The 18,546-nt window shown below is 36.4% G+C and overlaps 1 protein-coding gene across 3 annotated transcripts in view; it reads left to right on the top strand.

Moving 5' to 3' along the window:
* The first annotated feature begins 538 nt into the window (after nucleotides 1-538).
* The window catches only part of EDA2R (ectodysplasin A2 receptor), a 54,035-nt gene continuing 36,027 nt past the window's right edge, over nucleotides 539-18,546 (top strand). For all 3 annotated transcript variants that reach the window (XM_032330787.1, XM_032330784.1, XM_032330786.1), the window contains exon 1: nucleotides 539-625. In XM_032330787.1, the coding sequence (XP_032186678.1) occupies nucleotides 539-625 (87 nt within the window). The remainder of the gene's footprint in view (nucleotides 626-18,546) is intronic.

Below are 18,546 nucleotides of genomic sequence, written 5' to 3'. Positions count from 1 at the left end.
CCATGTTTCAGTTTTCTTATCCACAAAACAATGACAATAATCCCTATATTGCTTACCTCACATGGTTGTTGTGTGGGTCAAATAATAATGGATGTGAAAATGCTTTCTAATTTGTTAATAGCTGGTCACATTTAAGAAATTGTGGTTATTCTCTACCCACCGAGGTAGATGTTAGCTCCCTGTCTTACTCTCCTTCCAGTCAGCAAGCTGTACAGCAACTAATAGTGTGAACTTTGGGAAATATCTTGGCCTCTGTGCCTCAGTTTCCTCATACACAGATAATAATAATCTCTCATATGGTGAGGTAAAGTATTCAATTAATTATTATTAAATGTAAAGCATTTAAAAGAATTCCTGGCACATGGTCAGAGCTATGTAAGTGTTAGCAGTTTTGGATTGGCTTTCTCACCCCCTGTAGCTCAGAGCCAGAGACTATATAAAGTGGACCCATAAACCAAGTGACACATAAAGCAAGCCACCACCTTCCCTTTTCACTAGCTCCCTATTTTTTGTGTTATGTATCCACAGCCTTCCCGCCATGGATTGCCAAGAAAATGAGTACTGGGACCAATGGGGACAGTGTGTCACCTGCCAACTGTGTGGACCTGGACAAGAACTCTCTAAGGTAAGTACCTCTGATCAGGATACTTACTTCTGTCATATTCTAGGACTCAGCCTCACAACTGAGTGGTTCCACGATTAAGAGAGTCATTAACCTGTGGCTAATCCAGTTTATCAGACAAAACATGGAATCCAAAGATTATGATAATAGCAGTGACAGTGCCAACAAAAAAGTCCACTTGACAGGATCAGGGTCAGGGGAGGATTCCATGAGATAATGGCATATATCAAGAGCAAATGTGGAATGCAGAGGCCTAAGAAGACTGTTTAGCATTAGGGAAATCTGTCAACTAAATTAGGGCCCACCCTCTTGGGATTCAGGTGCCAGATGTCAGGTCTGATCTGATACAGAGGTACTTCAGATCAGGTAGCAGAGGAAAGCCTCTCTAAGGAGGTGTATTCTGGGGACAGAATATAGCTAGTACAGAATCCCAAGGTGGGAATGAACTAGTTATATACAAGGAAAAAGAAGAAGGTTAGTGCAGCTGATGTAAAGTGAAATAGAGTGTGGTACACAATGAGGTTGTAGAAGAAGGTCTGGGCCAAACCATGTGGAGTCTTAAAATCTATGATGAGAAATTTTCATTTTTTCCCTAGCTACACCAGGTACCCTTTGAAGGGTTTGGATTAGAAAAGCGACATGATCCTATAAGTAAAATAAAATACAGTTATTTAGCCCACCTTCCTATCTCTTTATTTCTCATCTTCTTCAAGGTAGAAAAATTAGTCTATCTATCAAACTGCTGTTACCAAACTTTTAAAACATGACCCATGATGAAATGTACATTTGTGTATTTCAACACCACTAGAAAGCTCAGAGAAAACAAATGAGATGCAATGTTGTGTTCCTGCAATAGCTTTATACATAAACAGATTGTACTTGTATAGCAGTCTGTACCTTGTAAAGGACTTTCATGTGCATTGTCTAATTTGGCTCTAAGTCCCACCAAGGAGGTATTAAGAACCCCATTTTAGATTAGGAAACTAAGACTCAGAGGATGCATGACTTTCCCAAAGTCAAAATGGCTCAGTAAAAATAAACATGAGCCAGATAAACAAGGGTTTGAGTCTAAGCTTTGCTATGAGGGAATTAGTTTATCTCTGACTCAATTAAGATGTGTTGTGGAGCATAACAAATAGCATGGAGGACATGGGGACTTAGAGTGGAGAAGGGAGTTGGGGGAAATTGGAAGGGGAGGTGAACCATGAGAGACTATGAACTCTGAAAAACAATCTGAGGGTTTTGAAGGGACGGGGGGTGGGAGGTTGGGGTACCAGGTGGTGGGTATTATAGAGGGCACGGATTGCATGGAGCACGGGGTGTGGTGCAAAAATAATGAATACTGTTATGCTGGAAATAAAAAAAATAAATAAACAAACAAACAAATAAATAAATAAATAAATAAATAAATTAAAAAAAAAAAAAGATGTGCTAAGTTAAAAGTAACATAAAGCAACAGTAATTTGAATGCTAAACACATTTATTTATGTAATAAAGTCTAGAGGTCAGGAGACTGTGTTTGGTTGAGCAGATCAACAATGCTTTCAGGGACCCAGGCTCTCTTTATTCTTCATCTTCGGTATCTTGTTTTGTCTTCATGCTTGTGTCCTCTTTTGCCATAACTCAAAGCATCACATCTTCACAGCATAGTCAAAGTCAGGAAGAAGGGGCAGGGACAAACTAGCTTGACTTTTATTAGGGAAGAATTATTTTCCAAGAAACTCCTCAGAGTAGATTTCTCCTTTTATATTATGGGTGCAAATTCGATGTTGTATCTCTAAACTCCAAGAAAGGCTAGGAAATGAATACCTGGCAAGTGGTAATGGGATTACCAAGATTAAGGCCAACCAAGAATCAGTTCTTGAGACTGGTTACCTTGCAAGTGATAATGAAATCAATGTGCTATTAATAAATAAGAAAAAGGGGCAATAACGTTTAGATAAGCAGTTAACATCATCTGACACAGCCTTGTTTTTACAGTTACGTATATTTAGTTTTAAAATTTACTCATATGCTATTGAGGTATGTGCCCTCTATCCCTACACTTTGAAGAGTTTTGAAAAAAAAAAAATTTACTCATATGGATTGTAAACATTATTATAAATAAATATTTACAGAAAATCAACAATATTACATCAGGACATATTTCTAAAAGTGCTATTACTATGCAAATTTATTTACACTGTTTAGAAATTCTTGAAATATATTAGCAGATAACACTTCTGAATTTTTTTTAATAATGTCCATTACAATTATAATTATTTTCAATAGTGCATGGATTTCTTATATTCCAAAAGCCAAATCACACATGAACAATGCATGTTTCTATCATCTATTAATTTTATACATTCCTTTGTAGTTTAAAATTACTAATTTATGAGAACTTTATATTATCTTACCTTTTTTTTTTCTATTTGATGGGGAAAATTTTTTTGGGTTTATTATCTATTTGCATTTTCAATTCTGTGAACAATTTCAGATTGTTTTACTCTTCATTGTTTATTGTTTCTTCTTTTTTTATTGTGTTATATTAGGCACCATACAATACACCATTAGTTTTTTGTTATATGTAAACAAGATTCATTGTTTACATATAACACCCAGTGCTCCATGTAATATGTACCCTCCTTAATGCCCACCACCAGACTCACCCAACCCCCCATCCCTCTCCTCTCTAAAATCCTTAGTTTGTTTCTCAGAGTCCATAGTATCGTGATTCATCTCCCCTTCCAATTTCCCCCCCTTCCCTTTTCCTTTCCTTCTCCAAATGTTCTCCATGTTATTCCTTAAGTTCCACAAGTGAAACCATATGTTAATTGACTTTATCTGTTTATTACTTACGAGTTAAAGGCACATCAGTAGGCAGACAATATGGCAGCATATGGAGTGTTTTTAAATCTTTTATATAATATATAAGATTTTTAAAAATCAGAAATGATTACAAATATTGTCACATTTTATTAACATTTGTTGACAATCTCATCTATTCTCCCCTTAACATGTTAATTCGATTGTATATATCAATAAATTCTAAATATTGAAATATCTTATATTTTTAGGATAAGCCCATTACGATTGTGATTTTTGGTTGCATGTCATTTTATGTTTTATTTAATAAGTTATCTATAATAAATAAATACATTTATAACACTATCAGCATCAGAATTTATGTAAGAATTATGCTAGCTGGATTCTCATATCAGATAAATTAGATTTTAAACTAACAACTGTAGTCAGAGATACAGAAGGACACTACATAATTCTTTTTTTTAAAGATTTTATTTGTTTACTTGACACACAGAGAGAGATGACAGGTAGGCAGAGAGGCACACAGAGGGAGAGGGGGAAGTAGGCTCCTCACTGTGCAGAGAGCCCAGTGTGGGGCCTGATCTCAGGACACTGAGATCATGATCTGGGCCGAAGGCAAAGACTTAACCCATTGAGTCACCCAGGCACCCCAACAGTACATAATTCCTAAAGGGATTATCCACCAGGAAGATCTAACAATTTGTAAATTTGTATGCCCCCAATATGGGAGCAGCCAATTACATAGGAAAACTTTTAATGATGATAAATAGTCATATTGATATGAATACATTAATAGTAGGAGATCTCAACACCCCACTCTCAGTAATAGATCATCGAAGCAGAAAATCAATGAAGAAATAAGAGCATTGAGAGACACATGGGACCAGATGGACCTCATAGATATATACAGAACATTCCGCCCTAAAACAACAACTGCTGGAGTGTGCAAGGAACCTTCTCCAGAATAGACCACATACTGGGTCACCAGTCAGGGATCAACCAATACCAAAAGACAGAGATTATTCCCTGCATATTCTCAGATCACAATGCTTTGAAACTTGAGCTCAACCACAAAGAAAAGTATGGAAGTAATTCAAATACCTGGAAGCTAAAGACCACCTTGCTTAACAATGCTTGCATCAACCAGGAAATCAAAGAACTGAAACAATTCATGGAAACCAATGAGAATGAAGACACTTTAGTTCAAAACCTATGGGATACAGAAAAGGTGGTCTTAAGGGGGAAATACATAGCCATCCAAGCCTCCCTCAAAAAAATGAAAAAATCCAGAATACACCAGCTGTCTTTATACCTTAAAGAACTGGAGAATCAAAAGCAAATTAATCCAACTCCACACACAAGAAGGGAAATAATCAAGATTAGAGAAGAGATTGATGAGATAGAAATAAGAGATACAGTAGAATGCATCAATGAGACTAGAAGCTGTTTCTTTGAAAGAATCAATAAGATCAATAAACCATTGGCCACACTAATCCAAAAGAAAAGATAGAAAGCCCAAATTCATAAAATTATGAATGAAAAGGGAGAGATCACTACTAACACCAAGGAAATAGAAACAATCATCAGAAATTATTATCAACAGTTACATGCCAATAAGTTAAGCAACCTGGATGAAATGGATGCATTCCTGGAAACCGATAAACTTCCAAAATTGAACCAGGAAGAAATTGACAACCTAAATAGACCAATATCTAGTAATGAGATTGAAGCAGTGATCAAAACCTCCCAAAAAACAAGAGCCCAGAACCTGAAGGATTCCCTGGGGAATTCTATCAAACTTTCAAAGAAGAAATAACACCTATTCTCCTGAAGCTGTTTCAAAAAATTGAAGCAGGAGGAAAATTTCCAGACTCTTTTTATGAAGTCAGCATTACCCTGATCTCCAAACTGGGCAAAGACGCCCCCAAAAAGGAGAATTTCAGATGAATATTCATGATGAATATGGATGCTAAGATGCTCAACAGGCTCGTAGCTAATAGGATCCAACAGCACATTAAAAAGATTATCCACCATGACCAGGTAGGATTCATCCCTGGGCTGCAAGGATGGTTCAACATTGGCAAATCAAACAATGTGATAGAACAAATCAATAAGAGAAGAGAGAAGAACCACATGGTCCTCTCAATTGATGCAGAAAAAGCATTTAACAAAATCCAGCATCCATTTCTGATTAAAATGCCTCAAAGTTTATGGATAGAGGGATATCATCCTCATCCTCATTATCATCCTGACAGCCTTCCCTTTGAGATCAGGAACACAACAAGGATGCCCACTCTCACCACTCTTGTTCATCATAATATTAAAAGTCCTAGCAACAGCAGTCATACAACAAAGAGAAATAAAAGGTATCCAAATTGGAAATGAAGAAGTCTTACTCTTCCTCTTCTCAGATGACATGATACTTTATATGGAAAACATAAAAGACTCCACTCCCAAACCACTAGAACTCATACAGCATTTCAGTAATGTGGCAGGATACAAAGTCAATGTACAGAAATCAGTTGCCTTCTTATACACCAACCATGCAAATACAGAAAGGGAATTTAGAGAATTGATTCCATTTACATAGCACCAAGAACCATAAGATACCTGGGAATAAACCTAACCAAAGAGGTAAAGGAACTGTACTTGAGGAACTACAGAACACTCATAAAAGAAATTGAAGAAGACACAAAAAGATGGAAGATCATTCTATGCTCTTGGATTGGAAGAATAAACATTGTTAAAATGTCTATACTGCTTAGAGCAATCTATACTTTTAATGCCATTCCAATAAAAATTCCACCGTTATTTTTCAAAGAGGTGGTGCAAACAATCCTAAAATTTGTATGGAATCAGAAGAGACCCCGAATTGCTAAGGAAATGTTGGAAAACAAAAATAAAACTGGGAGCATCATGTTACCTGATTTCAAGCTTTACTCCAAAGCTGTGATCACCAAGACAGCATGGTACTGGCATAAAAACAGACACATAGACCATTGGAACAGAGTAGAGAGCCCGGATATGGACCCTCAACTCTATGGACAAATAATCTTCAACAAAACAGGAAAAAATATACAGTGGAAAAAAAGACAGTCTCTTCAATAAATGGTGCTGGGAAAATTGGACAGTTATATGGAGAAGAATGAAACTTTACTTCTCTTACACCATACACAAACATAAACTTTAAATGGATAAAAGACCTAAATGTGAGGCAGGAATCCATCACAATCACAGAGGAAAACATAGGCAGTAACGTCTTTGATATCGGCCACAGCAACTTCTTCAAGATAGGTCTCCAAAGGCACAGGAAACAAAAGCAAAAATGAATTTTTGGAACTTCATCAAGATCAAAAGCTTCTGCACAGTATAGGAAACAGTTAAAAAAACAAAGAGGTAACCCATGGAATGGGAGAAGATACTGGCAAATGACAGTACAGACAAAAGGTTGATATCCAGGATCTATAAAGAACTTCTCAAATGCAACACACACAAAACAGATAATCATGTCAAAAAATGGGCAGAAGACATGAACGGACACTTCTCCAATGAAAACATACATATGGCTAACAGACACATGAAAAAATGTTCATCATCACTAGCCATCAAGGAGATTCAAATTAAAACCACATTGAGATACCACCTTACACCAGTGAAAATGGCCAAAATTAACAAGACAGTAAACAACGTGTGTTGGAGAGGATGTGAAGAAAAGGAAACCCTCTTACACTGTTCATGGGAATGCAAGTTGGTATAGCCTCTTTGGAAAACAGTGTGGAGATTCCTTAAGAAATTAAAAATAGAGCTTCCCTATGACCCTGCAATTGCACTACTGGGTATTTACCCACATGATACAGAGGTAATGAGAGAAGGGCCATCTGTACCTCAATGTTCATAGCAGCAATCGCCATAGTCACCAAACTGTGGAAAGAACCAAGATGTCCTTCAACTGACGAATGGATAAGGAAGATGTGGTCCATATACACTATGGAGTATTATGCCTCCATTAGAAATGATGAATACCCAACTTTTGTATCAACATGGACGGGCCCGGAAGAGATTATGTTGAGTGAAATAAGTCAAGCAGAGAGAGTCAATTGTCCTATGGTTTTACTTATTTGTGGAGCATAAGAAATAACATGAAGGAAAGAGATGGAGAGAAGAAGAGAGTTGGGGGACATTGGAGGGGGAGATGAACCATGAGAGACTCGACTCTGAAAAACTATCTGAGGGTTTTGAAGGGGCAGAGGGTGGGAGGTTGGGTGAGCCTTGTGGTGGGTATTATGGAGGGCATGTATTGAATGGAACACTGGGTGTGGTACATAAACAATGAATTCTGGTACACTGAAAAGAAAATTAAAAAATAAATAAAAATTAAAAGTAAAATAATTGTGCTAGCTGAGTAAAAATGATTAACAGTATTGATATACTTCTAATTATAAACCTTGTTAGTTTGGGGAGCCACATTGTTTGAGATAATTACCTTTGCCACGTAATTAGTAAAGAAGATTCTCAATATAATTTTTTCATTATACTTATTTTTTTTAATTTTCTAGAAAACAGCTCATTCATTTAGTCAAGAAGTGATTATTGAGGATAATTTGATAGTGTTTATTTTTTAATATTTTTAAAAGATTTTACTTATTTATTTCAGAGAGAGAAAGAGAGAATGCCTGGGGGAGGGGCAGAGGTAGAGAAATAAACAGACTCCCTGCTGAGTAAGGATTTCCCCATGTAGGGGTGGATCCCAGGACCCTGAGATCATGACCTGAGCCAAATCCAAGAGTCAGATACCTAACTGACTGTGCCACCCAGACATGCCCCCTAAAAAATAGGAATAAATTTAGGTGAGGAGGGGAAAGTGTTCTGCACTGAAAACTATAGAACACTGATGAAAGAAAGTGAAGAGAACATATACAAATGGGAGGATATTTCACATTCATGGATTGGAAGAATTCATATTGTTAAAATGTCAATACTATTGAAAGTGATCTATAGATTCAATGCAATCTTAATCAATATACCTATGACACTTTTATAAGAGTAGAAAAAAGTACTCATAACATTTATATTGAACCACAAAAGACCCCAACTAGTCAAAGAAATACTGAAAAAGGACAAAGCAGAAGGTATTGTGCTTCCTGATTTCAAGTTATAATATAAAGCTATCGTCATCAAACTGTATTGTACTCCTGTATAAATAGACATATAGACAAATGGGACCAAACTGAGAGCCCAGAAACAAACACAAACATATACAGTCAACTAATATTTGACAAGGGAGCCAAAATACTCAATGGAGGAAAGATGATCTCTTCAATAAATGATGCTGCGATAATTGGATATTCATATGTATGAGAATCAATCTGAACCCGTGTCTAAACACCACTCACAAAAATTAACATTAAATGAATAAGAGACTTAAATGTGAGACCTGAAACCATTAAACTTCTAGACAAAAACATAGAAACAAAGTGACTTGATGTGGGTCTTGGCAATGACTATTTTTTAATGTGATACCTAAAGCACAAACAACAACAAGCACCACAGATAAGTTGGACTATATCAAACCAAGAAGCTTCTGCACAGCGAATGAAACCATCAACAAAGTGAAAAGATGACATAAGAATGAGAAAAATACTTGCAAATCATATGTCACAAGGAGTTAATAACAAAATATATGAAAACCCATATAATTCAATATCATAATAATAGCCCAATTAAAAATGGGCAAAGATGCTGAACAGACATTTCTCCAAAAAGATATGGTTTTGAAAGTACAAATCTTTTGCCACTTTGGTCAAGTTCCTTCCTACATATCTTACATATCATACCTTTTTATCATATCTTCCTACATATCATATCTTTTTGGTGCAATTGTAAATGGGACCATTTCCTTGATTTCTCTTTCTGCTGCTTCATTATTGGTGAATAAAAGTGAAACAAATTTCAGTATATTGATTTTATATCCCACAACTTTACCCAATTAGTGTATTAATTATAGTAATTTTTTGGTGGAGTTAGATTTTCTGTACAGAGTATCAAGTCATCTGCAAATAATGAAAGTGTTCTTCCAAATTTGGATGGCTTTTATTTCTTTTTGTTGTCTGACTGTTGAGACTAGGCATTCTATTACTATGTTAAATAACAGTAGTAAAAGTGAACATCCCTGTCTTATTCCTGACCATATAGGTAAAGCTCTCAGTTTTCCCCTTTGAGGATGTTATTAGCTGTGGTTTTTCCATATATCACCTTTATTGTGTTGAGATATATTCCATCTATCCCTACTTTGTTGAGGGTTTTTATCACAAATGGATGTTATACTTTGTAAAATGCTTTTTCTACATCTATTGAAAGGATCATATGTTTCTTATCTATCACACTGATTGATTTATGGATATTAAACCACTCTTGCAGCCCAGGATAAATCCCTCTTGATCATATTGAATGATTCATTTAATGTACCATTGGATTCAATTCGCTAGTATTTTGTTGTGAATTTTTACATCCATATTCATCAGGGATACTGGCCTGTGTTCATTCCACTTTTGTAGTGGAGTTTTTGTCTGGTTTTGGAATCAAGGTAATGCTGGCATGAATTTGGAAGTTTTCCTTACATTTTGGGGGAGGGTGTAATTTGAGAAAAATAGGTTTTAACTCTTCCATAAATGTTTGGTAGAATTCTCCTGGGAAGTCATCTAACCCTGAACTTCTGTTTGTTAGGAGATTTTTGATTACTGGTTCCATCTCTTTGCTGGTGATCAGCCTGTTTAAGTTTTCCATTTCTTCCTGTTTCATGTTTTAGTAGTTTATATGCCCTTAGGAATTTATCCATTTCTTACAATTGTCCAATTTGATGGCATATAATTTTTCATAATATTCTTTTATAATTTTTTTTTGCATTTCTGTGGTGTTGGTTGTTATTTCTCCTCTCTCATTTGTGATTTCATTTGGGTCATTTATCTTTCTTTTTTATAAATCTGGCTAGAGGTTAATCAATCTTACTAATATTTTTAAAGAACCAGCTTCCAGTTTTATTGACCTGTTCAAATGGTTTTTGTTTGTTTTTTCCCCCTACATTGTTTAATTCTGCTCTAATCTTTATTATTTCCCTTCTTCTGTTGTCATTAGGCTTCATTTTTTTCTTTTTCTAGTTCTTTTAAGTGTAAGGTTAAGTAACTACTTGCTTCTTGAGGTAAGCCAGTATGCTATATACTTTCCTCTAAGTACTGTTTTTGCTGCATCCCAATGGTTTTGGACCATCGTGTTTTCATTTTCATTTGTTTCCATGTATTTTTTAATCTCTCCCTTAATTTCCTCATAGACCTGTCCTTTCTTTAGTAGCGTGTTCTTTGACCTCCTTGTATTTGTGGTCTTTTAAATTATTTTCTTGTGGTTGACCTCAAGTTTCTTCACAGCATTGTGGTCAGATAGTGTTCATGGTATGATATTAGTCTTCTTGTACTTATTGAGGACTGATTTGTGGCATAGTATGTGATCTAGTCTGGAGAGTGCCTGCTGTGCACTTGAAAAAAATGTGTATTCTGCTGCTTTAGGATGGAATCTTTGGAATATATCTGTTATGTCCATCTGGTCCAATGTGTCATTCAAAGTCATTGTTTCCTTGTTGATTTTCTTAGATGATCTGTCCATTGATGTAAGTGGGATGTTAAAGTCCCCAATAATATTTTATTAATATCAATGAGTTCCTTTATGTTTGTAATTAATTATTTTACATAATAGAGTGCTCCTATGTTGAGGAAAATATTTAAGCTTGTTAGATCTTCTTATTGGGCATTCCTCTTTATTATGATATAGTGTCCTCCTTCATCTCCTGTTACATTCTTTGTTTTAAAATCTAGTTTACCTGATATAACTATTGCTATTCTGACTTTCTTTTGATGTTCATTTGCATGGTAATTGATTATCCATCCCTTTTCAATCTGCAGTGTCTTTATGTCTAAAATGAGTCTTTTGTAGAGAGCATATACATGGGTCTTGTTTTTTTTTTTTCCAATCTGCCACCCTATGCCTTTTAAAAGCAGCATTTAGTCATTTACATTCTGAGTAATTATTGATAAGTATGTATTTAGTGTCATTGTATTACTTGTTGTTGTTTCTGGAGATTTTTCTCTGTTCCTTTCTAGTCTTAGTCACTTTTGGTCTTTCCTTACCACTCAAAGAGACCCCTTTAATATTTCCTGCAGGCCTGCTTTAGTGGTTAGAAACTCCTTTAGTTTTAATTTGTTTGGGAATGTTTTTATCTCTCTTTCTCTTCTGAATGTTATTCTTATTGTATATGGTATACTTGGCTGCAAATAGTTCCCATTCAGCACATTGAATATATCATGCCACTCTCATCTGACTTGCTAAGTTTCTGTGGAAAGATCTGCAGCTATCCTTAGGAGTCTCCCCTTGTAAATCAGGGACTTCTTTTGTCTTGATTCTTTTACCACTTTTTCATTATACTATATTTTTCAAATTTAATTATAATATGTCTTGGTGTTAGCCTGCTTTTGTTGATTTTCATGGGAATTCTCTGGGACTGCTGGATTTGTATGTATGTTTCCTTCTGCAGATTAGGGAAGTTTTCAGCTATAATTTCTACACCTTTTTCTCTCTTTTATTCTGAGACTCCTAAAATATGCATGTTCATACATTTGATGGCGTCACTGAGCTCCCTAAGTCTGTATTTGTAGTCCAAAATTTGTCTTTCCATTTTTTTTTGTTCAACTTCATTACTTTATATAATTCTATCTTCTATCACATATATGTTCCTCTGCTTCTTCCATCCTTGTGGTAATTATGTCCAGTGAGTTTCTAAACTTAGTTATTGTATTTTTCATTTTGACCCGATTTTTTTTTACCTCTTTTATCTCTGCAGTAAATGTCTCCCTGATGTCTTCCATGCTTTTCTCAAACCCAGCTAATATCCTTTTGATTGTTGCTTTAAATTCTGGATCAGGCATGTTACTCATATCTGTTTCAGTTTGATCCCTGGATGTGATGTCTTCCTGTTCTTTTCTTTCTTTCTTTTTTTTTTTTTTTTTCTGGAATGAATGCTTCCATTTTGGCATTTTATCTAGGTATCTGTGTTCTTCTCTGTGTTAGAAAAACCTGTTACATTTCCTGATCCCAAGAGTAATGGCTTTATAAAGAAGAGGCCATATAATATCCAGAGCCTGCCACTTAGTGTCTCTGGTGTGTGCTGTGTGCACTCTGCTGCTGTGTTTTGGTTTCTCTACCCCTCATGTCAGTCATCTGCAGAGTTTCTCTTTACCTGCTCTGGGGAGTGTGTGACCTTGGCCAGAGAGTGGCAAGTTTTAACTAGGTGTGCTCTGGTCTGCTTGTTAAAAGAGAGCTGATGCTATTTCCACTAGAACTGAAATTTTGCAGAACTCTGGTTAGTAGACATAGTGCCTCTGGTGGTTTGTTCTGGTCTTCTTGGAGAGGGGCCCTCTGTGCTGGTTACTAGGCACAAATTTGCCCAATAAAATCAGTAGAAATAGACAAAAGGAGTAAAAATTTGGTTTAAGCATGTTAGGCAGCCAATGTTGGCCCCATAGTGTTTACTGAAGTTGGCTTATAATGAAGGGTGAGGTAAAGAAATGGCAACAGTCAGCTCCTTTGTCCCTGGACAGGGGAGTCCATGCTTGCTGCTCTCAGGGAGCTACTTTAAGAGGAACCAATAATTTCCCCTTATGTATCATAAGCATTTATCAGATTGCTGACTTCATACTGTCTCTGGGTCAGTAGCTTGTCCAGAGTAGAACAGCACAACTTTGTCTCTAACATAACTAGGCCTGCTGGTTTTTAAAATTCTATGAGTGTGAGGACCTAAGCTGGTCCCCTGGAAAGGCTCTTGCCTTACTCAGACTAATGCAGGTTTGACCCGGAAGTGCAGCCATGATAGAGTTCAGAGGCATGGATTTGAAGCAAACATGCCATATAACCAATGTATGGGTTAGCTGCCCTTAGCAACTGTCTCTGAACCTATGCTGGGGGGGGGTGGGGAGATGGTGCCTGCTGTTTCTTTTGTCCCCATAGAAACAATGCCACCTCTCACAGATGTGCTTCAAAAAGTACGAACAGAGGCACAGAGAACCCTCCTCAAAATCAATAAAAATAGGTCCACAACCCATCATCTAATGTAAAACTTACAACTTTTAGTGACACTAAGAAAATCCTGAAAGCAGCTTGGGACAAGAAGTCTGTAACATACAATGGTAGAAATCTTAGATTGGCAGCAGACTTATTCACAGAGACCTGGCAGACCAGAAAGAACTGGCATGATATATTCAGAGCACTAAATGAGAAAAATATGCAGCCAAGAAATACTATATCCAGGTAGGCTGCCTTTGAAAATAGAGGGAGAGATAAAAAGCTTCCAGGACAAACAAAAATTGAAAGAATTTGCAAACACCAAACCAGTCTTACAGGAAATATTGAAAGAGGTCCTCTAAGCAAAGAGAGAACCTAGAAGTAGTAGACCAGAAAGGAACAGAGACAATATACAGTACCAGTCACCTTACTGACAATACAATGGCACTAAATTCATATCTTTCAATAGTTACCCTGAAGGCAAATGGGCTAAGTGTCCCCATTAAAAGACACAGGGGAAAAAAACAAAAACAAAACAATACCCATCAATATGTTTTCTATAAGAAACTCATTTTAGACCCAAAGACACCTCCAAATTTAAAGTGAGGGGGTATAAAATGCTTTACCATGCTAATGGACAGCAAAAGAAAGCTGGAGTGGCAATCCTTATATAAGATAAATTAAAGATTTTAAGCCAAAGACTATAATAAGAGATGAGGAAGGACACTATATCATACTAAGGGTCTGTCCAACAAGAAGATCTAACAATTTTAAATATCTATGCTCCTAACATGGGAACAGTCAAGTACATAAACCAATTAATAACACAATCAAAGAAACACATAGACTATAATACAACAATAGTAGGGAACATTAACACTCCCCTCACTGAAATGGACAGATCATCCAAGCAAAAAACAAAACAAAACAAAGTGAAAACCAACAAACAAAAAAAAAAAACAAAACAAAACAACCCCCCCACACACAAGGAAATAAAGGCTTTAAATGGGACACTGGACCAGATGGACACCACAGATATATTCAGAACATTCCATCCCAAATCAACAGAATACACTAGTTCACATGGAGCATTCTCCAGAATAGATCACATCCTGGGTCACAAATCTGGTCTCAACCCGTACCAAAAGATTGGGATTATTACCTGCATATCTCAGACCACAACACTCTGAAGGTAGAACTCAATCACAAGAGGAAAGGTGGAAATAACTTAAATACATGAAAGATACAGAGCATCCTACTAAAGAATGAATGGGTCAACCAGGAAATTAAAGAATTTTAAAATTCTTGGAAACAAACAAAAAAGAAAACACAACTGTTCAAAATCTCTGGGACACAGCAAAGACAGTCCTAAGAGGAAGCTATATATTGAAACAAGACTTTCTCAAGAAAAAAAGAAAGTCTCAAATACACAACCAAACCCTACACAAAGGAGCTGGAGAAAGAACAGCAAAGAAAGCCTAAACCCAGCAGAAGATAAATAACAAAGATCAGAGCAGAAATCAATGAAATAGAAACAAACAAACAAAACAGTAGAACAAATCAACAAAACTAGAAGCTGGTTCTTTGAAAGAATTAATAAGATTGATAAACCCCTAACCAGACTTATCAAAAAGAAAAGAGAAAGGACACAAATAAATAAAATTATGAATGGGAGAGATCACAACCAACACCAAAGAAATACAAACAATTATAAGAACATATAATGAGCAACTCTACACCAACAAATTTGACAATCTGGAAGAAATGTATGCATTCCTATAGTCATGTAAACTACCATAACCAAACCAGGAAGAAATAGAAAACCTGAACAGACCCATAACCAGTAAGAAGATTGAAACAGTCATCAAAAATCTCCAAACATCCATGTTGTCGCAAATTGCAAGATTTCATTTCTTTTGATGGCTGCATAGTATTCCATTGTGTATATATACCACATCTTCTTGATCCATTCATCTGTTGATGGACATCTAGATTCTTTCCATAGTTTGGCTATTGTGGACATTGCTGCTATAAACATTCGGGTGCACGTATCATGCTTAGCGAAATAAGGCAAGCAGAGAAAGACAACTATCATATGATCTCCCTGATATGAGGAAGTGGTGATGCAACATGGGGGCTTAAGTGGGTAGGAGAAGAATAAATGAAACAAGATGGGATTGGGAGGGAGACAAACCATAAGTGACTCTTAATCTCACAAAACAAACTGAGGGTTGCTGGGTGGAGGGAGGTTGGGAGAAGGGGGGGGGGATTATGGACATTGGGGAGGGTATGTGCTTTGGTGAGTGCTGTGAAGTGTGTAAACCTGGTGATTCACAGACCTGTACCCCTGGGGATAAAAATATATGTTTATAAAAAATAAAAAATTAAAAAAAAATGAATGGAAAAAAAAAATCTCCAAACAAACAATAACCCAGGGCCAGATGGCTTCCCAGGGGAATTCTACCAAACATTTAAAGAAGGATTAATACCTATTCTCCTGAAACTGTTCAAAAAAATAGAAGTGGAAGGAAAACTTCCCAACTCATTATATCAGTCAAGCATTACCTTGATCCCCAAACCAGACAAAGACCCCAACAAAAGTGAGAATTCCAGATCAATATCCTTGATGAACATGGGTGCAGAAATTCTCATCAAAATACTAGCCAATAGGATCCAACAGTACATTAAAAGGATTATTCAGCACAGCCAAGTGGGATTTATTCCTGGGCTGCAAGGTTGGTCGAACATCTGCAAATCAATCAATGTGATACAATACATTAATAGAAGAAAGAACAAGAACCATATGATACTCTCATTCGATGCTGAAAAAGCATTTGGCAAAGCACAGAATCCTTTCTTGATCAAAACTCTTCGATGTGTAGGGATAGAAGGTATATGCCACAATATCATCAACACCATCTATGAAAAACCCACAGCAAAGATTCTCAATGGGGGAAAAATGAGAGCTTTTCCCCTAAGGTCAGTAATGTGGCAGGGCTGTCCACTATCACCACTGCTATTCAACAAGTACTAGAAGTCCTAGTCTTGGCAATCAGACAACAGAGGCATCCAAATCAGCAAAGAAGAAGTCAAACTCTCACTCATTGCAGATGATATGATACTTTATGTGGAAAACAAAAGACTCCACTACAAAATTTCTAGAACTCACACAGGAATTCAGTAAAATGTCAAGATATAAAATCCATGTGCCAAAATCAGTTGCATTTCTATGCACCAACAGCAAGACAGAAGAAAGAAATTAGTCGATCTCATTTACAATTGCTCTCAAAATCTTAAGATACCTAGGAATAAACCTAACCAAAAAGGCAAAGAATCTGTACTCAGAAAACTCTAAAGTACTCATGAAAGAAATTGAGGAAGGCACAAAGAAACGAGAAAACATTCCATGCTCATGGATTGGAAGAACAACTATTGTGAAAATGTCTAAGCTACCTAAAGCGGTCTACACATTTAATGCAATCACTATCAAAATACCATCTTTTTTTTTTTTTTCAAAGAAATGGAGCAAATAATCCTAAAATTTATATGGAACCAGAAAAGACCCAAAATAGCCAGGGGAATGTTGAAAAAGAAAGCCAAAGTTGCTGGCATCACAATTTCAGACCTCAAGCTCTATTACAAAGCCATAATCAACAAGACAGTATGTTCCTGACACAAAAACAGACACATAGATCAATAGAACAGAATAGAGAGCCCAGAAATAGACCCTCACCTCTATGGTCAACTGATCTTCAAGAAAGCAGGCAGGCATCAATGTCCAATGGAAAAGAAACAGTCTTTTCAACAAATGGTGTTGGGAAAATTGGAGAGCCACATGCAGAAGAATGAAACTGGACCATTTCCTTACAGTACACACAAAAATAGACTCAAAATGGATGAAAGACCTCAATATGAGACAGGAATCTATCAAAATCCTTTAGCAGAACATAGGCAGCAACCTCTTTGATCAGCCACAGCAACTTCATCTTAGAAACATTGCCAAAGACAAGGGAAGAAAGGGCAAAAAATGAATTATTTTAATAAACTTTTTAAAAAGGTATAAACAGGGTTGCCTGGATGGATAGTGAGTTAAGCCTCTGCCTTTGGCTCAAGTTCTGATCTCAGGATACTGGGATTGAGCCCCACATCAGGATCTCTGCTCAGCAGGGAGCCTGCATCCCTCTCCCCCTTTTCCTGCCTCTCTATTTGTGATCTCTCTCTGTGTGTGTCAAATAAATAATTAAATCTTAAAAAATGTATTAACTCTGTCCCCATGCCTTTTAGACAATCCTGAGATCACACAGTCTGCCACAGGTTTGTTTTCCTGCTTCTGCCCCAGGAGTAAGGTATTGTCCTCAGGTTTCCAACCCAGTCAATCCTGGGGATCTCTAAAACTCCAGCCTGTGAGGCCCATGGGTGAGGAAACCTCATGAAATTCAGCACCTCTTTTTCCCTGCCAAATGCTTTGGGGAAGTGTTTACATTGTGTGTATCCATAAGTGCTATGCTCTCTCACCTTTCTCTGTAACCAGGGCTCCTTCTCCCCCACAGAAACTAAGACCCATTTATCCCCCAAACCATTTCTCTGCACTTCCCACCTTCCTCAAAGTGACCTCTTCTCTCCCTGTATTTGTGCAGATTGTTCTATTAGTCCTCAGGTCGTATTTGTGGGACCACCTTCAAATTCTCCTCTCTCTTCATTTTAGGTTACTTTTTTAACTTAATTTTTTAGGGATTTTTTTCTTAATTTAATTTTGTTTTATAATTATGTAAAAATACTGTATTCCAAAGTCAAATGTATAAAACAAAGCATATTCTCAAATTCTCACTTCTATCATTGTTCTGTCCCTCCTAATCTTTACTTGCATTTAAAGTTAATTTCCCTCTTGCCTTTATTTTGTCATTTTTAGTTTTATGGTTTATATTTATTTTGTTTATTTCTGTAATATAAGGAAAAGTTTGTGTGTGTGTTTGTGAACTGTTACCAACCTTACCTTACCCACCTGTTAGATAAAT

This window comes from Mustela erminea, chromosome X (genome assembly GCF_009829155.1).
Source record: "Mustela erminea isolate mMusErm1 chromosome X, mMusErm1.Pri, whole genome shotgun sequence".
Lineage (NCBI taxonomy): Eukaryota > Metazoa > Chordata > Mammalia > Carnivora > Mustelidae > Mustela > Mustela erminea.
Note: the sequence above shows the minus strand (reverse complement) of the source record. Positions and strands in the feature narration are given on the sequence as shown.